The sequence below is a fragment of the Phoenix dactylifera genome, chromosome 2 (genome assembly GCF_051530095.1).
Source record: "Phoenix dactylifera cultivar Ajwa chromosome 2, Ajwa_hap1_PhDact_Kaust_v1.1, whole genome shotgun sequence".
Lineage (NCBI taxonomy): Eukaryota > Viridiplantae > Streptophyta > Magnoliopsida > Arecales > Arecaceae > Phoenix > Phoenix dactylifera.
Genome location: NC_143191.1, coordinates 9,840,204 through 9,862,542, shown reverse-complemented (window position 1 = coordinate 9,862,542; position 22,339 = coordinate 9,840,204). Strand labels below are relative to the sequence as shown.

General features: G+C 42.6%; 1 protein-coding gene across 14 annotated transcripts in view; it reads left to right on the top strand.

The window, feature by feature from the left end:
* Positions 1-6,652: 6,652 nt before the first annotated feature.
* Positions 6,653-22,339, top strand: part of LOC103721857 (stomatal closure-related actin-binding protein 1-like) — a 31,169-nt gene continuing 15,482 nt past the window's right edge. For 2 of the 14 annotated variants that reach the window (XR_015975061.1, XM_039120278.2), the window contains exons 1-5: positions 6,653-6,901; positions 7,478-7,755; positions 8,136-8,258; positions 9,027-9,119; positions 18,878-19,018. Coding sequence is in view for 11 of the 14 variants with exons in the window: in XM_039120278.2 (XP_038976206.1) it covers positions 7,483-7,755; positions 8,136-8,258; positions 9,027-9,119; positions 18,878-19,018 (630 nt within the window). In the remaining 3 variants the exon portion in view is untranslated. Of the gene's footprint in view, positions 6,902-7,247; positions 7,756-8,135; positions 8,259-9,026; positions 9,120-18,877; positions 19,019-22,339 lie in introns of those variants that run through there. The other 12 variants (XM_088715259.1, XM_088715256.1, XR_005514320.3 and 9 more) reach the window with 10 other exon arrangements.

The window sequence follows — 22,339 nt, the reverse complement described above, 5'->3', positions numbered from 1 at the left end:
ATCAATAAAGCCTCCCCAAATCCTCTCAACCTCGACGGGCGCCGTTGGGTCCGTGAGAAGCCCGAGCCCCCTTAAAGTCAAGAATGACTCCGGAGGTCGGCGAGGAAGGGAGGCAACCTACTCCACCATGCGAAGCATAACTCTGAGAATGCAAGAGGTACATCTAACTAGACGCCCTCTTTGTCAAATTTTATCTACATACTGCTGAGCGGAATCTCATCCAACGTGGGAGTCTTATCTCGCCCCAAAGCCGGGCTTCTCCAATAGGTCGGCTTAAGACCGACCTCCTAACTACATTATGCGTGCTCTGTCCGTCAAGTCTCCACAATTTGTACAAAGTCTTCATAAATTAGGGCCCAACACTACCCTACGTAAACCTACAAAGTCTTCATAAATTAGGGCCCAACTCGGCTCCCCTACGTAAACTCCGATGTTTAGCTGAGAAAGCGGTCCCGGCCACGAGTGCGCCAGCCAAACACAGATACCAAGGCAATCTTTGAAAATCCCAGCCTTGCTTACCAAAATCTCGGCAGAGTCCGAGAACGATAACTATGAAAACCTTCGGCAATAACTTGTTTATTAGCCCGCGCTCCCTACGAGGGGTTCGGAGTTGAGTTCGGAAACCCGACTAAACTCCCCGAATAGCAGCACGCACAGACCTAGTCCGGTCTTACTTGAAGGGCTAAGGCCCGACCTCAATGCCTTGGGACTTCTCCGAAGGCCGAACGCGACGACTTTCGCGATTCAAAGATCCGAGTTATGGGACTTAAAGAAATTTGCTAGAAACCCAAGCTCGGGGCTCCCTTTGGTCGGAATGACTGAAATCCGAGAAGGCCAAGACATAACTCAGGAAAAAGGGCAACTTCGTTAAGCAGCCCGAAAACTAAAATACATAGTTATAGGTCGTCAAGGCGGTTAGCTAAGGCTCTAGCCACATTCACGACAAGAAAGGGAAGGACGAGCACAGAATGATAAAAGTATTCTTCATTGACAAAGGGCCGGAAGGCCAATTACAGAATTGGAGGTCGACCATTCAAAAGCCGACCTCAGATACAATGAAAAAGAAAAAAAATACGCTAAGTCCTAAGCGGCGGGAGCAACATCCGGGGGATCGTCTGGCACAGTGATGACCTCGGGACCTTCAGCCGGTACGAGCTCAGGGTCGGGGGCAGGGGCCTCGGGTGCCGCCCCCGGGGCGCCGTCCGTCTCGGCCGCCGGTGCCACCTCCGGGACGCCGTCCGTCTCGGCCGCCGTCGCCGCCTCCGGGACGCCATCCGTCTCGACCGCCGTCGTCGCGGGCTCGGCAGGGTCTTGTTCGTACAATCCTGCCTCGGATGTCAAAATGGCAGGAAGGTCTTGCATATCGGACCCGTAGCCCAAGTCCATCCTCGGACGGACCGTCGAAAGGTCATACTGGGGGCAGTACCGGCGCATCTGCAGCCGGAAGTTATCGAAGCCCCGGGGGAACCCATCCACCGTCTCCTCCTCGAGCATGTCGCAGAACTCCTGCGACCCCTTGAAGAGCTCCACGGCGTGATCAGCCCGCTCAAGTGCCCTCCTCTCTCGGGCCTCAAGCTGCTCGATTCGGAGGCAGAAAATCCCGTCCTCATACTTAAGGGCCGCGACCTCGGCCTGGACCTCCCCCAAGCGCGCCTCCGTACCGCGCACGGCCGACCTGGTCAAGGCGTGGGCGGCTCGTTCCTCCCCGAGCGCCTCCGCAATAGCGAGGCGCTCGGCCTCGGTGGCCGCCCTCCGAGCCTCGGCCTCGGCCAGTGCCGCCTCCAGCTCGACGATCCTTTTCTTGGCCGGCTCCAGCTGCTGGCCGAGCTGTCGGGCTTCCTCCTGACACCCATGGGCGATGAACGCCAAGGTGTCGAGTTCGTGAATATGCTGAAAAGAAGGAAGCGAAGACATCGTGAGTTGAAAAGCACACAAGTTCGCTAGTAACTCAAGGAAATTAAGAAGGAAGCTTACCCGGGCGGTGTTGCAGTAAGCACTGTCAACGACCTCCTCTAGCGAAATATTCCGGAACTCGGCCCGGTCCGCTGGAAGCATCGCGCGCCGCAACACGGAGCGTGCGACCTCGGCATCATGGATGGCCGAGCTCCCCTCGGGAATAGGGGAGCCCGGCTCAGCTGACTCCTCCCGGAAGACCCGGGAAGGTCCCGGCATGCCCGAGCCCGAGGTCCCGGAGCCGCTCGCTTCGGGGCCCCGAGTCGGCTCGGGCCCTGGGCGCTGCAGCCGGATCGTAGACGGCCCCTCCCGCTGGGCAATAGGGGCGGGACAAGGAGGGGCCGATGGACCCGCCTCGATGACGACCCGCGCCCGCCTCGGGTCAGTTGTGGAGGCCCCCGCCTCGGGGCCACTCGTCCCGGCCGACGTCGAAGCGCCGTCCAACCTCGCCCTCTTCCGAGGTTGGGGCATGGCCCCCCCGGCCTCGGCCTCTCGCCTTCTCAGGCGGAAAAAAAGCGATGTGTTGCTGGTCGGCATATGGGGAATATCTGAAATCAAAAATTTCGTTAAGTGTCAGACCAATGGCAGTAAAAGCAAAGGACAAGGAAAGAAAATAACTTAACCACCCTTACCCTCGGGGCGCGCCGAGCTCAGACCCACGCTTGCTAGGGCGTCCTCCCGCAGGAGCTCGGTCAGGTCGTTGCCCCTCCCGAGGGCTCGCAAAAAGTCCAGGGTCCTCAGCTCCCTCCTTGAGGGCTCGGAGAGCTTGTTGAGGGCCTTCAACCGAGGGTGCCCCCACGTCGGGTCAAACCCCCAAGGCGCCTCGGACGCCAGGAAGAAAAACTTCCCCTTCCACTCATGAATCGAGGAAGGGGCGCCCTGAAAGAGTGACATACCGCCCCGAAAGGCGAAGTATAGCCACCCTGCGTCCGCCGGATTCTTCTTCAACAGAAAACACCGGCGGAAAAGACCTACTGAGATCGGGATCCCGTGCCCGAGGCACAGGGACAAGAACCCGACTATCGTCCTCCACGAGTTCGGAGCCAACTGCACCGGGACGAGCTGGTACTCGGCCAGCAGGTTGTTCACGAACTCGTGAACGGGAAACCGCAGGCCAGCCCAGAGCATCTCGCGGTAGACCGCGATCCGACCTGGGGGCGGCTGCGTCACCCTGTCCTCCGGGCCCGCAGTTTCAAGGCGAAACCCGGGCTGGAAGAAAAAATGGGAGCGGATCAACTCCAGCTCCTCCTCTGACAGACTCGACCCTACCTCCTCGGGACCCAAACCCATTCTTACAGAAAAATAAAGGGGAACTGAAGATAGGGGAGGAAGAAAGGAAGGAAACCCTAGATAAAACAGGGTGAAAACCTACTGGACATCGCCGGAAATCGCTCCGGGCACCAACGGCAAGGTTCGGTTGAGGAAGGAAGTAAGGGAGAAAGACAACAAAAATAAGAGGCAGCCAAATAAAACCTTTAGGGCAACCTCGAGGGGTTTATATAGACCCCCCTGACGGCCCAGATCAACAGGGTCGGTTCCCATCCCCCGACCGGGTTGCGCCACGTGTCGACCTCGGAGGCCGAGGCACCGTATTCACTCCGGATTAATAAATCGGGTACGAAATCGAAGCGTTATCCCATCGGATCTCGGGGCCTCATCATGGGTCCGCAGAATCAAATCGTCTTGAGGAACGGGCGGACGCCACCCCCGCTCCCCTCATTTAATAAGGCCCTGAGACACGTGGAGCCCCGACGTAGCCTCCAACTCACCAGATCCATGATCCAGTAGCACGAGGTCGGAAACGTCCGACCTCAGATCATGCCGCGTGTCCATTTTGAAACGTAAAACGGCACACTCATTAATGAACGGGGAGCCTCGACCACAGGATCGAGGCGCCGTCTCGTCGAGCTCGAGGACCCTCATCATGGATCCGCCGCACAAAGCGACCTTGGCGATCCAAGAGACGCCACCCCCGCTTCAAGAAGCGTAATGATGCGGGCTTCATCATAAGTTCGCTGAATAAAGCAGCCTCGAGACGTCAAAGGGCGCAGGTTTCACCATGAAAACTCCGAGAAGCGCAAGGGTGCGGACGAGACTCGCCCCCCAACTTTAGCAATAGACTTTACTTCCCACGTCCGAGCCCACAAGCCGCTCGAACTCGGAAGTCGGGGGGTAGTGTTGGGGGGAATAAGATTTTTCCCCCAAATGACACAAATGCCCCTAAGAAGCCGCACAACCTCCGACCCTGGACGGCCGAAGTCGGCGTCCGACCTCGGAACGCCCGACCTCAAGACGACTGACCTCGAGACCTTCGATCTAAGAAAAACCCCGATGTTCGAGGTCTACTCTTGTCAACCACCTACTACGGCCGTGCACCTCTGAGGTCCGGCCGAGGACCATACCCTGACGCCCCTCTGGCATTTATTGCGCATGGCCGCTGTAACCCTCCGGCTCACTCAACAATTAATGCGGATCTCCGGCTTACTCCACAATAAATGCGGATCTCCGGCTTACTCCACAATTAATGCGGATCTCCGGCTTACTCCACAATAAATGCGGATCTCCGGCTTACTCCACAATTAATGCGGATCTCCGGCTTACTCCACAATAAATGCGGATTTCCGGCTTACTCCACAATTAATGCGGATCTCCGGCTTACTCCACAATAAATGCGGATCTCCGGCTTACTCCACAATTAATGCGCATGGCTCCTGTCATCTACGGACTCTCAGCTCTCCACGGCAAATTAGCCCAGCAGAGTCTAGTCGACTATGATAAGTCTCTGATCTCGGCCATACCTCCGACACCAATGCAATAATTCGCCTGGTAGCGTGCTAGTTCGGGTTGTACGACGCCCTCACCGCCGACATTAGTGCAATAATTCGCCTGACCGTGCGCCGACCTGAACAACATGCTGAGCCGTACTACGGCTTCGCCCTGTTACATCGCAGGTAAACCGACCCCCGCCTATAAAAGGGAGCCTTGGCCTCTCAGGAGGGGGTTGGAAGATTGATGCACTCTACAGACACTGTTTATCTCTCTTTTTACACTATTTGCCCCCTCCCTGACTTGAGCGTCGGAGGGCCGGCGCCGGAAAACCCGGCCACCGGTTCGTGTGCAGGCACCCAGACGGAGGACGCCGCCAGCTGACGGATCGCCGCCTCGCCACGAGGACCAGCTGCTCCTTCTTCCCGATCACACCAGACAGAGGACGCCGCCCGCCGACTGGTCGCCACCCCGCCGTGGTGACTCGCCGCTCCCTCTCCCTCTCCCTCGACCGAAGATTGCCCCCGGGTCCAATTTCCAGCAACAATATGTATGTATGTATGTGTATATATATATGTATATATGTATGTGTATATATATATGTATATATATATATATATGTATGCATGTATATATATATATATGTATATATGTATGTATATAACTACATACATGGACATGTATGTAATATATGTATATGTATATGTATATATACATGTATGTATATGCCGTGGGTGGGGCTCATCTTGACTCTCTGAATCTACTGTGTAGTCTCTACCAACCATGTAATTTCTTTACTTTTTATTTTTTTATTTTTTTTTTAGAGTAAATTACAAAAATCTCTCCGAGATTAGGGGAAAATGATATTTACACCTAATAATATGAAAAATCTATGCTTACTCCTATAAGGTTTATTTTTAATCTAATATTTTAATTCATAATTTAACAGAATGTTAGTCAAACTTTTAATTTTTAATGGGACCCAAATGCTATGCTAGAAAAATTTATGAAAATAACCAAAATAACCCTATATGACATAACAGCCACTTAAAGATATAAGAAAATATATGTATCCTCCTCTACAAAGAGGCAATTTTGATTTTTTATATGAGCTAAATGGATATACTTACACTGTTAATTTGATTGGGTATAAGTATATATTTTACAAATCATTAGATATAAATATAATAAACATAAAACACCGAAAGATTTTTATAATTAACACTATTTTTAATAATAAATAGATTCTTAGAGCCACTTGCTTACGAATTGAGGGAGATTATACCTTGGATCGCTGCAAATTTGATAAATGCAAGTTCACATCTTCTACATCTTCTATGCCTACTCACGCATCGAAAGGGGAATCAAGCGGTATTTTGATCCGTGCAAAAGGGCTAAGATTGATGTCAGATCTTCAATTGAGTAGTACTCTTTTGCATCCTGCCCCCTAGATCTAAAGTCTCTCTTATTTGCCATGCCATCTAAAGTTTTACATTATTTTTAATATAAAGTATATAATATTGAAGCAACCATGTATTATTAAATTTGTTTAAATAAAAAATAATTATTTCGTACCACAACAGCCATCCATCAATTGATTTCATGAAAACGTGGACGACACGTGGCAAAATATTAAGCTTGCTCCTAGAATGTCCCATCCTTGTTCTTCAGTTCGAATCCATGGATTATTGCCATGTCAGCTCTATTTATTCCGGCCAAGCTAATTATATGTGCCGGCGAATACCACTGTACGAAGGTACAAGCAAGTATCAAATTGGCAGTAGCCTTGAAAGTTCCGAGTCCGGACAACGGGGAGAAGAAAAGCCGCCGATTGTGGGACCCGCATGTAGGAAAATAAGAATAACGATGAGCTGGACACTGTGGGCCCCGCCAAAAGTAGCCGGTAAGGATTTTGAGCCGAAACTTCTTTCCTGCGTGCTCATTTCTCGCTTCATCAGAAAAGCAGTCCTCCGGTCGCTTTGTCAGAGCGTGGGGGGAGAGAGAGAAGAAAAAGCAACGTTGAAAGCTCCTTTTCTTTTCTTCCCTTATAAAATCTCCAAAATCTTCCCATATTTTATAGTAGGCAAGAAAGAAATCCAAGAAAAGAAAAGAAGGTAAAAGAGGCTTCGGGGAAAGAAATCTAATCAAGACAGAATCAGTTCAAGAATCTATAGATAGACCTGTAAGTGTGCTGATTTGGTCGAGTGCTGGAAGATTCTCGAGCTAGGGTTTGCTTTCTAGTTTAGCTTGTTATGGATTTTTCTTTGATTTGCTATTGATTTCAATCTCCCGCAATGTTTTCTTGGTTTTATAGTTGTACCGTGATCGAGCTCATTTCTTTCAAGTTTTAATTTTTTAGATTGTTGGATTTGAGTTTTTGGGAAGCGAAGGGGTTTTCTAGTTTGAAAAGATCAGTGCTTTCAGTGCGAATTCACCTTTTTCATGGATGTGAACAAAGTTTACCAGTGTGTATTTTTAGTTGTTTTTTGGTGTTTCTCTCTTTGTAATTACTTTTATTTAGTTTTTCGTTACTCTTAACCCAGAGGTCTACAATGTGGATTTATTTATTCAAGAAATTCAGTTGGAAGTTTTGTTCTTTTCTTGTTGATTATGATCTTTTTAAACTTTAACTCTAGAAAGTTTGTCTGATTGCTACTTATGACTCAATATTGTTTTCTTCTTATTCTTTTTCTTCCTTTCTTTCTTTCTTTCTTTCTTCCTTTTTCACTAATGATGGCAAAGAAAGTGCTTGGTGCAGGGGAAATGATGCTTGATTTTAGAGAGAAAATGCAGAATGAGGCAGTTCGTTTTGTGACATACAACGTGAACTTTGCTTCTAGTAAATTCTCAAATTACAAGATAAGAGCGAATAATATACTTGTCGAGCCCAACAAAGCGCCTGAAGCACCATCCTTGAAAGAGATTGTCGCAAAAGAGACTGCTGAGCTACTAGAGCGGCGTCAGCGTCTCTCTGTTCGTGACCTGGCCAAGAAATTTGAGAAGGGTCTTAACACTGCCACGAAGTTGTCTAATGAGGTTTTGCCCATGAATCTTGAATCCAAGAATGTTCGCTGTCTCTTTGTAATATTTTTAATTTTGTAGATTATGAATCTTGTATCCTTTTGACATGAAAGATATGCGACATGAAAGATATGCAACCAGTAACTAAATTGATATTCTCTGATTTGGAACTGATGTAATCTTTTTCTCTCGACCATTCTTCTTGTTCTTCTTCTTCATCTCATTTTCCTTTTGGACGACTCTATATAATCATATATATTGGAATGTGGAAATTGTACTCATGTAGTGACTCGCTGCTTGTTATCCTTCTCTTTAGTCTTTTGAGGTGCTGTTCTTATTAGTGAACAAATTACCCTTCCACATGTTTTTAAAATGTAATCTTGCTTGGATTTTAGGCCAAGTGGAGAGAAGTGACTAATGGAGGTGTCCTTCTGAAGAAATTGATGGTTGTACTTGAATCACTAAAGGGTCGCATGGTGGGCCAAAATAAAGATGAAGTTGAGGAGGCAATTTCTATGGTTTGTAACTTTGTATTTTATATAGCATTTTCTGTTCTTATTACATCACTGTATATGAATTTAATCTCCTCTTCTGCTATACGAGACATCATTCAGTTCTGGTGCCGGATAAACAGTTTTTCTGTGCATAAGCAAGCATTGCATTTATACTTTATGACAATAGGCATCATATCGAAAACAAAACAACATACGAAGGTCGAAGCCTAGCATCACACCAAAATGTTCAACTGGTCTCAGTCTTTCATTTTTTTCACACAACGGAATTACTCTTTTCCTTTACTTGATACCTTGTTTCTCAAATTTATTTATTTGACTACAAGTACTTGAATATAACTGAAGAAGACAGTTGTCTTTCATTCTCAGAAGGATGATATAAGATTAATATTTGATGGGTTCATTTTATTTATTCTATTTGTGATGTAAACTGAGATGTTGATACAGTACACTCATGATTTGTGAACATTTTGACATCTATGGAATTTGTTGATTTTATTAAACAAGACTACTTGAAGAGAATTTTGTAAAATAAAGTGAGAATTAAATTTTTGTAGATCTTTTGAACAAATTTCTTATGTGCATTGTATTCTTATGTTGTTATGGGAGATTCCTCATTAGAAATGTCAAGAAGTGAATTTCTGAGGATTCATACTTCACTATTGTTGTACATCCTAACCTGTTTCAATTTCATGAGAAATCTGTTGTCATTGCTGCCACTTTTGCTATCATTTCTGTAGAGTGCAACTTGATTATGATGCGCACTTCCTGTAGGTGGAGATTTTAGTGGATCAGCTGGCTGAAAGTGAAGGAGAGTTGCTTCAGGAGAAATCAGAAGTGAAAAAATTAGCAATCTTGCTTAAAAAGGTAGCGCACACGAATTTTTATGTGTACTATTTGATGCTTCTGTCACTTATATCCACAAAGGTGTAACATTCAGCAACTCAATCTTAACATTTTCTATCTAAATTTAATAACTATTCTATCTGATTAATATTGCTCATCAAAATGTAGGTAAGCCATTTTCTCCTTTTTTTCCTTTTCCTCCTCCTTTCCAATAAAAATAGTTCTTTGGATCTTATAAAACTACTTACAATTGCATTCCCTACTCTAGCCCTCTGCTTTATCATACTTAGGCCCTGTTTCATTCCCATATAAACCTGAATAAAGTTTACTTTTTCGGCTCTATTCAGGTTTATTCAGATAAATACCTTTTTGCATACCTGAAGCCCCAATAATGATAGATACTATTGGGATTCGGAATAGCAGAAAACCAAATTTATGGTACTTACTTGGCTTCAAAGTTTGCCGTACCAGATCCCATACCAGTGCCACACTAGTATAGTGTCGGTATGGTACGGTATGCAGTACATTCGGCGTACTGAGTGTCAGTATGCCACCAGTACCAGTATCGGTACCAAACCGGTATGGCATGGTACGTCCAGTACCATCCGGTACGGTACGATACAGCAAACTATGCTTGGCTCTAACCATCTTAAATTTATTTGGTGGGGAGGGGATGAATAATTTTACATGATTAATGAGGAATAAGTAACTTCTTGAATAAAGTTATTTACATATTTTTGGTTAAAGTTGTCTAGGAATCAGACAGGGCCTTGATGTAAAGTTGAAGAATAAGTATGGCACATTTAAGGCAAAGAGCATTTGGAAGATCAAGCTTTTGTGTCCTAGGTAACTATATTGAATTAAGTTTGGGCATAAACAATTTTAATTATGTCCACTAGGCTTATGGATAAAATAGTAGACAAATTTGCTTTTATTTGAATGGAAATAAAAAAAGAATTTGTTTCTCAATTTCTTAGGAAAAATTGTTTGACTTGTGAACTGATTTCAACAATGCCACAATTGCATATTAAGCTACCAAAGATACATTATAGGAGATTAGAAAAAGTTGATTTAAACTATGGTTTGCCATCTTAGTACTAGAACCTGCATTGGTATCATGCCGGTACGTGCCGATTCAGTATACTGAGACTCGGCAAACCCCCTATCCCAAGTCTCATTTCCACTACCTATATGACACAGTACGCGCCGGTATAATAAACCTTTTTAAACTAAGATTAGCAGTATCTGTACAATAAGCTATTTTGGCTAGGTATCAGGTCAATACAGTACGGTACTATATCAACACATGGTACACAACACCATGATGGTTAGGTGTCGGTAGCCCTAGTCTTCACTAGAGAGAGAGGGAAGGAGGGATGGAGGGAGGCAAGGATAGGGGTATCTAAAAGTGGTGGTGGATCTAGTGAGATGGAGACATTTACTTGGTAGGGGATGCCAAGGAGGGATGCCCTCCAAGCCCAACTCTAATTTTGAAAGTCTCGGGCGGCAACAAAGGGGAGATGTAGGCTGCAACTTGGTGGGGGAAGCCAGGGAGTGGGATGCTAGGTAGCATGATGCCAGAGAGGAGCCACGATGAAGGCAAAGGCCAGTCAAGAGAGTTCGAGAGAGAAAAAGGAGATAGATTGAGTATCATGGCTGATGGTTTGTGGGATGAGGGACACCTATAATGGGGCTCAATTTGGCTTGAGCGAACTAGGTGGAACCGATCAGGTTCGGCTTGGTTTGGTCTAGCTCATACAAGTTGGCCTCTTACCCATTTCAAAAGCCAGAACCATCTTGGTTCAGGATCAACTCAGTTCCATCCACCCCGAACTACCCTATCTGCGATGGCTTGGTTAACCATGAATTGAACTTCTATTTATTGCTATAAACTTGTGCCGCTTTTCTTCAAACAAAGGCCCCTTTTTATATTCTCCACTAATATTGTAGAGGTCTTCGAAATTGTAGGTTGTTATCATTTTTTTCAGCCATAGTATGAGTAAATAGGCAAACCTACTGAAGTGGTTCTAAACAATTTATAATTTCTTTATATTATAATATATTCTACTTAACAAACTTTCAGCTTATTTTGAAATGAATATTTTTTATAGGGTACAAAATCTTTCTGCTACAAGTGGCATTCTTAGAATGAGAACAAAATTAGAAAATATCACGTTTAAACATTTCTTAAAATGCATTAAGAGGTTACTTTTAAGGGATAAATTTACTTAGATGTACAATAGATAAAGGTGATTTATTAAGATAAAATAAATATTAACTTTACACCCCTTTCTAATTTTTCTTTTCTCAAGATGTTGTGAAATGTAATGCATCTTTCTCATGCTATTAGAGATAGTTATTTTATGTGGTTGTCTAGTATCACTATCAAAACAATCTGCTTGGAAGGTAGCCCTCTAGTGAAGACCTTTGCAAAGTTCTCACTATCAATGATGCAGACAAAAGTCCAAGGGCTTCATTGTGGTTGGTTAAATAAAGAGAAATCTTTGTGGATCAAAACATGCTCATGAGTATAATATATGTTGATGTACAAAGGAGATGATCAATCGCTTAGGTCCTCAATTGTAAAGCAAGATGGCTACAAGAAGATGCGAGAAGTCTCTAGGGGATTGTGATAGTGCAAGAGGACATTGGAATGGCTACAGGGATTGGCTTGTGCCAAGTGAGAGATAAAATCCAAATCTTGTACCTTATAAGCATATAGATCTCCATTGAAATGAAATAACTAGAAGTTATCTAGAGTGATCAAATGCCCCAAGGCAAGTAAAAGAATTAGGCCTCCATGAAAGCACAAAACAAGCACAACAATTAGGCAACTCAAACAAAATAAGATTGCTCTAGGTGTGAAAAGTGCATTTGACTATGAGAATGTTGTTCCACAATCAAATGAGATGTTTCGAGAGGTTCTTTCAAGAAAATGATGATCATATTACCTTCCTATGGTATGTTCCCAGGGTAAATTTGATTTAATGATGATGTTTAACTGAAAAAATATTTTTCATATATTTCTTAAGGAACCCAAAACATTTTTTTGAGTCCAAGGGTTGTCAAAATGCCCAACCAGGACTGGGTGATGACTCCCTTAAATGCTGAGGCAAAGTGCCTAGGCTAGGTGGGCTTTTGAAGTTAAAATTTTCCAAATTTATTAACTTGAATATTATAGTCTTGTATAGTTAAATTATCACAAATATAATAACCATAACCTCTAGGTTCCCCCTTTCTCTTGTTCATTATTCAAGATCATCTTGCTATTCATGATGGAGAAGTAAAAAGTGACTAGGAGAAACTTCATGGATGGCAGTAACTTGATGGATGGTCATCCTTAGATGAGAGAAGACCCAAAATGTATAACCATGATATTAAAGCAATATTAAATCGATTTGAAAAATATACTCCATGACTCATTAATAAATCTCAAATTAATATATAGTAAACAAAAAAAGATGTCCTAATGCACAAGGATCGGAGAGGGTCGAATTCACACAGTCTTACCCTTGCCTGCGAAGAAGTTGTTTCCATGTTTGAATCTGGGACATCGTGGTCATAATAGACCATCCTTACCAATGCGTCAAGATCTACCCTCAAAAATATGATAAATACACTTCATAATAATATATATATAATATATATATATATATATATATATATATATATATATATATATATATATATATATATATATATATATATATATATATATATAGAAAGACAGTTGAAATTTACAGTGCTAAATAAAAAGAAGAAATAGGTGCCCTCCTGGTAAGAAAGTAGCCGGTAGGCAGCTAGGAACCCGCCTAGGTGTAGGGCAGCCACTTCACTTACTAACTTGGAAAGTGTCAGGCACCTAGTTGGTAGGGCTGCCTAAATGCCTATGCAGGACTGCCTAGGTGCCTAGTTGGATACTTGTGACGACCTTTTAAATTCCCATAGTCTACTGTTCTTTGGAAGGTTAAGCACCAAACCTAGAAGCATAGATGACAACTAAACATGGGAACCCCTTGTTTTGAAATTTTCAAAAAAACATTTAGGGTATCCTCTATTTTGAAACGAAATAGGGGAACCCCCTGCCAACAAGATGTGGACTTTTGAGCCTTCTCTCTCTTGGCCTCTTCTCCCCTCCCTCTCGCTCTCTCTCTCCCTCTCTCCCTCCCCCTCTCTCTCTCTTTTCCTTTCTCTCCTCCTCCTACCATTTTGAACCGATGGACCAAACCGTGCCAGAAATCGATCAGTCTGGTTCAGTATTCCCTAAACTAGGCGATTCAGGACTGTTCAATAGACCTTGATTAAATGTAGTTCTAAAAGACGTTCTTGAAAAGGTTACCATGTCTTGACATAGGGCAGACCAGACTACATTAGGAGACCTATTATTTGGGATACTAGAGCTGTTATGACAATTCACTTAAATTTCAGGTTTATGTCTGAGTTTTATATAAAAATGAACTAGAAAGTTAATTTTTTTGGAAAGGTGGCGGTTGATTATTATCTAACCTAAGTTTAGGATTCTAGGACCTAAATTTGAATTTTAGTGATACACGCCATTTTCTAAATACCAAAATCAAGCACCTTATGGAATTTTCTTGAAAAATCTGATTTTCTTATAAAACAAAAATTAACATTGATGCAAACTAGAGGAAACAATGAAATATATATATATATATATATATATATATATATATATATATACATATATACATACATACATACATGTATATATATATATATACATACATACATACATGCATATATATATATATATATATATATATATATATATATATGTATGTATGTATGTATGTCAAGAATGATTAGAAGAAAGAAAGGTCAAGACTTAAAAATAAAAGAAAAAAAAAGAAAGGGGAAGGAAGGAGCAGTTAATATCGAGTAGTCTCCCACCATTAAGAAACTTAGGCCTCATACCAAGGGTTTGAAAGCCTCACACCTACCTTGCAAAACCAGACACAATAGGAAACAACATTTAAATCAGTTTCTTAATAAATTCTGTTTGCATGAAGAAGTGGACCTCCCCATTTATAAACATCCTATTCCTAACCATTTGCTTAAGTCCTTCCTAAAACAAACGGAAATCAAAACTTTCCAACAGCTGCAAAATTCAAATTCTACTTAACCCCAAAGGGAAAACTATTAAAGCTTCCTCAAAACACAATCTCAACTATACCTAAATGGGATCCGAAAACATGAATATTCTTAAAATAGGACATAAAAACCTACTGAAAATATAGCCTAAGTTAAAAAGGGTGGCTAGTGCATGACGGTCCTACCCAAGGTCTGCTGAACCAGCCCTACCCTCACCGGTATGGTACAGCCACATAAAATAGTTCAGGGCCGGAACCGAGCGGGGAAGAAGAAAGAAGAGAAAGAGGAGAAGAGGAAGAAAGAGGAAGAAAGAAGAGGAAGAAGAAGAGGAAGAAGAAGAGAAAGAGGAGGAAGAAGAAGAGAAAGAGGAGAAGAAGAAGACGGTTTGACGTACCTCGGGCCGACCCCCTCCTGAGCACCCCGACGTGCGCGCAGCCCTCCCAATGGTTCCTTCCTTGCTCGCGGGAGAAGGGGGGAAAGAGAGGAGAAGAAAGGAGGAGAGGGGAAGAAAGAAGAGGAGGAGAGGATTCGGGAAGGAGGAAGAAGGGAAGGAAAAAAAAAAAGAAAAAAAAATTTCTGCATGCAGGAGAGCGCGCCCGCGAGCGGGGAATCACTCGTCCCGCACGCGATTCCATGTGTAGGAATATCAATCCCACGCGGTTCCCTGTGCTCGCCCGGTTTTTCCGCGCCCGCGAGGAGACTCGTGCAAGGCAGCGAGCCCATGCGGCACCGCACGCGAGCGCGAACCCACGCAGGGCCGCGTGGGGCATTTAATGCCACAGAGTGGCTAAAACGCGGACGCGTGCGCATCGCCTTTTTTTTTTTTTTGATTTCGGTTCGGCACCGGTTCTAACCAGTACTAGAGCCCACCAGTACACCGGTTCGGTCTGCTCGGCGGACCCTAGTCCTACCATTGCAATATTCAGGAAGGGTTAGATGTATGCAGCCTTGCCCTTGCATGTTGAGAAGCTGTTTTCATATTTTAAACCCATGACATCCAGGTCATTATGGAAAAGCCTTATCGTTGTGTCAAGGCTCACCATCTATATTAAGTTACTCTCTATCTTAAGTAATAAACTAAAAATGAAATTAAACCAATAACAAAATTCCTGAACTATTTATCCCCTTCAAACTAAGATAGCTATTGGAGCTCTTGAATCTAATCTTATGATAACTTTCATCATTGGTTCAGGGGAAAATACAAGCAAGAAAAGGATGGTTGATGCTTTATTACGATACTGGAAACTACTAAAGATTTGGATGGTCTGACCTAATAAGTATCTAGCGTTATTTTAGAGGGAAAAATACTTTAAAATTTTTTAAAGATGCTTATCTCAATTTATCCCTTGGCATTAAAAACTATGATATTTGACAAGAAAAGTTGGAGGTGAGTGAATGTTAGAATTTGGGTCCCAGAAGTCAAAGTCATAAGAAATGATTTGATTCTTTATAGAAATTTTAAATACCGTGATCCTTTCCTGTACTTTCTTGACACCTGTTATTTAATATGTTGATATTGATGGGGTTCTTTAAGGTAAACCGGTTAAACTTATACTACAAATTTTTAATTGGTAAACACTTACTAAAAAAGAACTTTAAACTAGTAAACTGGTATGAATCCAATTTTTACCCTTTTACAACTATATGCTCATTCAGTTGATAACTACCGATCATCCTTATAGGTAGGCCACAAAGATGGAAATGCGTCGCCGAAAACTTTAAGGATCAGAAAGATGCTTACCGATCATGCTCATTCAGTTGTGGTCTTGCCATCTGACGCTGAAAGAAGGATCAGAAAGATAAAACTCCAAGGTGGCTTAAAAATAATATAATAACAATAAAAAAGGCAGAGAAAAACCATCAGTCTCCTCTAGGGGTGCAAATGGGTCGCGTTGGACCTGGTCCTGAGTGACCCCGATTTGACCCGTTTTTTTGTTCGGATCCTAATTTTGGACCCAGACCCAACCCGATAGAAAATCAGGTCGGACCGGGTCGGGTCGGGTCCCTCGCTTCAGTCCTTTTCCTTGCCACCCTCTCCAAAGCCCGATCCGGCTGCCGCCGCCGCTGGAGTCGGGAAGGGGGCTGGAGTTATCGGGGTTTACGATGTTGTACTTGCCAACTGCCATGGCGTGGAGCTTGATGTCCTCGGAGATGCACTTGGGTTTGCCCGATTGGAGATCGAAGCGGAAGGATCGAGTGGGCGAGGCAAAAAGAGAGGCCATCGCCAAGGCCAGCGCCAGGTGGAGACCCGTCAATCCTCCTCCTCTAATTCCTAGCCCCATCTTGTCCTGATTCACTGAAGGACAAAAAGAAAAAGATCGGACGCTCTCCTTTCTTTTATTTTCTCCTTCTCCACTATTGTGGTCGGATGGGATCGGGAGGTGGTGGGTATGGGGCCGAGGAGATCGGAGAAGAGATGCGAAAATCGGTTGAAGACTGTGACGCCGCTGAGAATGTGAGCTCCAGATGCCAGCGGAAAAGAAAAATGCCACGAGCTCCTGCAACGCGAACCCATGTATGGTGGGCTGGGTCAGCTAGCTAGCCGCTAGCTATCTCTGAGAGGCCTGGCTTTATGTCTCTCTACCTATAGCCATAAATGCTCTGGCTAATCTACCTCATGAAGTGAAATGGGCATTTAATGTAATATTACGTGGCTAGTTGATCTACCTCATAAGTCAAATGGCCATTTAATGTAACATTACGTGTGGGAAACCAGTACAAAGTTGCAAACAAATTTTTAGCCAATTTATTTATTATTTATGGTAATACTTTAATATGTTATATATGGGTCTCTCGGGTCTGGTTAAGTCTGAATTCAGTAAATCCAGACTTGACCCGAAAATAGAACGGGTCCAATTTTAGGACCGATCCGGCCCCGCAGATCCTCCAATTCGGGTCCGGGTCGGGTCTAACAGGGGCGGGTTGGGTCGGGTCATGGGTCAACCCGACCTATTTGCAGCCTTAGTCTCCTCTGCTATCAGGCGATAATGCTACTATCACCACCCTGGCAGGAAGCAGCCATCATAGAGCTCCAATTAGCACCTCCTCCCCCTGCTCCATCACCAAACCTTAGCCCTCATCCTCTTTATCTCCAATCACAACTAGTCCGATGGCTATTTTGCTTTTGACCCTGATAGAAGCCATTGCTTTGCCACCTCCTTAGTGCACCTCTGCACTCTAATCCACCAACTTGTCATTGACAAGGATTGCTCCCTCTCTCTCCTTGTTTGGGGCCCCTCTTGCCACCCCCTCGGTCCCCACCATCTAGATATTTAGACCTTCTCTCTATATGCCATTTTCGCCTCACCCCACCATTACCAAACATCATCAACTCCACATGTTCATCTTATTTGGGAGCTTCTTTTGTTGATGATGCTAAGGAGTAAGGAGTATGGTAGGGCGTTGGCCCATTGGACTGGTGTGGTAGTTGGTATGTTGTGATAGAGTCTCATGGTGGCATATTGACAATTTTAGTGCATTTGGATGGAAAGAATGGAGGAGAAGATGGGCAAATTATGTTTCCTCCTTTTCTTTTCCGCATCATCATATTATTTGTTTAATTGGTGTTAAAGCACCAGTGTTGTTCGCTACTTGAAAAAACAGTGGGCATCCACTACTAGCATTAAAAGTATATGCTCTTCTATAATCAAAATTGCTAAAAAAAGAAAAGTAGAGATTTCCCTATTTATAGAGTAGGGATAGAAATAGAAGTATGGCCATCTCGTAGTTTTTCATGAGTCAAAGGGTACAATTGCCTTCTCACCTCGTATGGAAGCTAGAGTTGAAAGCTACATTCCGAAGTGGACATTTGTCAATAATGGGCATCTTGAATAAATTTTTATACAATTTTCCTATTTTAAATGCCTAGAATGCTGATCTCATTGTATGGTATCATCTAATTTAAGGATCAAATTTTGCAATTTTGTGATGCAATTGTCCAATGAGGGGCCAAGCCTATTAGATGCACTTGTTATTGGTCGTATATCTACACAAATATATGCAAAGTAGGTGACCTTGTGTTGTATATACATGGACAATGCTACGATACATGGTCAAAATCTCTTATAATTGTTCTAATATGGATAGTGGTATGCAAGGATTTACATCATGGTTTGTCTTGCTGTCTAGTGCTTGTATATACCATTCCGACAAGTGAACTATACCGGAATGCCTCTAGGATAACAAGTGACTCATGAACCAGGACAACCCAACTATCAGTTGGTATTGGTTGGATGGAGACAATTGGGATGGTCTGACATCATGGGACATTTTTTCTTTTTTTAATTTGTTTCTCTTCATTCTTACTATTAATGATCATTCCAGTCCATTCCGACCCATCCTAGCATGGTACTGGCCTGGGATCCCTACCTAACAAGTACCAATATTAGGATTTCAATCCTTGGTGATACAAGTTTGAGGAATAGAGAAGAAATAAGGAATTCATTCAAAAACATCTTACAACAGTGCATGACACCGTCATACTCATGGCTCTTTATTAAAAGAAAAAAATCTGCTGGACAAGTCATAGAATCACACTAAAGGCAAGTCAACACCCTTAAGTTCCAATACCATTAAGTTCTTCTATTTTATAACTAGCAGTAGAGTTATCTTTATCATATTCTAGTGATGAGTTTCTACTAGATTTAAGAAGTTCATCTTCTTTCTAGGCTTCTGAAGATGCCAAAAAGTTGGTTGAAGAGGAAAGGGCTTGTGCTCATGCAAAAATTGAAAGTGCTAGAGCTGCAGTGCAGAGAGTTTTACAAGCATTTCATGAACATGAAAAATTATCCAGAAGCAAAGAGAAGCAGGTTCGGCTAACATCTCCTGTAATGTAGTCATCTGGTCTTACTTTTGCTATCTACTTTTAATTCATTTTGTGGATGATGATTATATTGTTTGTTGTTTAATCAAATATTCAGTATAGCTGAGCTAACATCACAGTTTTTAGTATGATGGTCCAAAATACATGGCTCTATTTTGCGGCTTGCTTTTTTAATTAGATATTCCCCCACTTTGACATACTTTCTCTCAAGGTTCGCCATCGTGGTATCGTATCCCATACTGGTACCATCTTGGTATAGTGTCAGTATACTCGGTACAGGGGTCCACTAAGACTTAGAATGCCCTATTATTGGGTCTCGATTTAGTACCGGTATGGTATGGTATTCTTGGTATAGGACGGTATGTACCGGTATGATGAACCATGCATCCTCTCCTCTTATTGTGGCCTAGTCATGTATTTGGAAAAGCTAAGTTGCTAACTCTAACCAATGACTGGACATTTCTCTTCTTTCAAATTACTATTGATCAGTTTATGTCATATCTGATTTGTGTATGTTTCTCTCAGGGGATTTTGTATTGTATGTTTCTCTTAGGGGATTTTGTATTGTTTCAGTCTATATGTGGCATGTAATTTTGATCTCATAGATGAATGTGTTATCTAGTATTAAAATATTGTAGTCTATATCGTGTTATCTATTGTTTCAGTCGATAAGCATCATCTTGTGATACCTCTTTATTTCTCCTTGAAGTGATTATCTGCCTTCAAGCTATTTCTTCATTGGCTTTGATACCAACACAGAGGAAACATGTATAGAAACTTTCAAGTGCATGATTAGAGACCTCATCCTTGAAGGCAACTAGGCATGCAGAAGGTTACCTACAGAAGATTCATGGTTGTTCAAGATGAATATCATATCCCCCAATATGCATAGACATTCTAACTAATATCTAAATTATTCTTACCGAAGACTAGTCTCTATCAAATGTTTATTGTACATATTTGCTACAACATTTTGTTATTGAGTAATAGGGTAGATGTTGTAATCAAATTTGATGATGCCTTTGGAAAAGCAGAGAGCCACCTTGATTTATATCTGACACTTGGTAATAAGCAACGAATTCTATGATCAGTCTTGACTTCTATATGCTCTTAGTACTGTTTAATATTTTCAATGCTTTTATTTAATTTGGTAAGAGATGCATCCATATATATTTTGATGAAAAATGAAAGAAAGATCCTACTCAATGTTTGCCGTACGACCCCAAAATGCCTAGATTGGGGCATACTATACAATACTGGGTCAAAATCGGTGTGAAAATTTCTATCAAATCAATACAAGCCTCATATCGATCCAAACAGATTCGTGCTGAACTAAACCAACCCATACTGCCCCAAGCGGGGTGCATACTATACCATACCGACTTGAATTGACCCATACAACTTGATTTCGCACGGTACCGAGATAAAAAGTAAGAAAAGAGGGTCCTACTATAGTATGCATATTTTACTATATCTGACCTTAACATACCAACCAGTAACAAGGTCCGCTGTACCGGTACCAGTCAGCGTACCGGTGGCGGCCCGGACTGGTACAAACTATTCCCATACAGATCCGTACCATTTTCGTACCGTTTTCGTACCGGTCACGTACCGGTCCGTACCGGTCTCGTACCAGTCCCGTACCGATTCTCCAATAATAAACCACCGGTACTAGATTCCACGCTGATCCGGTACCAGTCCCAGGCCGGACTGGTATGTACCGGCCCGTACCGGCCGGTACGGCAGACCATGACCAGTAACGTACAGGTACCGTACCCAGTATTGAGGTTGCAGACCTTGGTTCTGCTTTGAGATGCTTATTTTTTAGAAACATGAGTATTGGAATGAAACAACTTCAATGGCTGTTTCGAGTGGAACGGTGAAATAAAAAGTTCTTTCTCGAGCAAAAACAAAAAAAATTTATATGTTCCTCTGCCAAATCAACAGCTAGCAGGTATTACAAATTTTTCCACATATAAAGGTCCTCAACAAGTTTCTGAATTGCCATAGTTTTCATCTTGTCATAGAATTCACAAACAAGCATGAAGGCTGAAGCTTCTTGCTGTGTCATGCTTGATTGATGTACTTCTTTCATGTTAACTGGGATGTAGATGACCTTTATCTGCTTCCTATGCATAATAATTTATCGATTCACCAGAGATCTCCAACTTTCTTGGAAACTTTCACATTGTTTGATTTAAACAAAACTTGTTGACCTGCGGCTTTTGATGAATTGTCTGATACCACTATTTTTGTTAAGCAAGAAACTTGATGCTTGCTTTTAGGTGCTTTCCTCATCCCCACAACATGGATCTTCACAAAACATCCTTAATCCTTCTGAGCTGAAAAGGTTATCGGCTCTGATGACCATACTAATCCCTTATATTTTTACACCCAGACAAATAGCCAGTCATCTATACACAAGTTAAAAGGCGATTTCCTGCAGTTCTTATCTAATAATGATATCAATCACATGAAATTATATGCAGCAGATACTTGCATCTTTCGTATATGCCATTCATATTCATTGGTGTTTTACATTTCTGGACAGCATGTCCATTTCCCTTCTTCAGTTTGACCTAGCAAATCTTTTGACCTGTTATCATTTGGATAACAATGAAATCTTGAGGCTTGCCAAATCAGTTACTGAATCACTTTTTCCATTTTTGTCCTTTTATTTTCTTGGGCTTGCATGTCAACATCTGTACCTAATCATTCTCATTCACAGGCAGGATTGCCATTTCTGTAGCCAAACCTATCCATTTACCTAGTCCTCCTCCCTCTCAAGGAGAAGCAGTTGCTCTGGCTAGTTGTTCATAGATTAATATGTGAAATTTGTATTCTATTCCATGAAGAATAAATATCTAACATGGAGTTCATAGATTATGATTTAGGTCTTCATCTATTCAATACATTTCACTGGATAAGTGCCAACTTTCCTAACTACTGAGACATTAAGGAGTACCTTATGTTGATGATGGACAGTTCTATCATTTGGAAGATGATGTAGGAGCATGCACATGCAACCCATAACCCATCCCATCCATATTTTCCCAGGTTAACCACTGCTGTTCATTCAAGGGAGGGCAGCCGTGATGACTTAAAAAACAGCCTGTTGTATCATGCCAGGTGGCCACCCTTCTTGCCCCATTTGTAAAAAAGAAGTTTCCTGTTATTTTGTTGATTGCATAATATAACAGCAGTAGTTGCCTGTGAATTGAGTGATGTGCCTCCTATGTTTCATTTGGTATCTTTCATCTCTGAAATGCTCATTTATACAAGGCTTTTCCTTCATACTTATATAGGT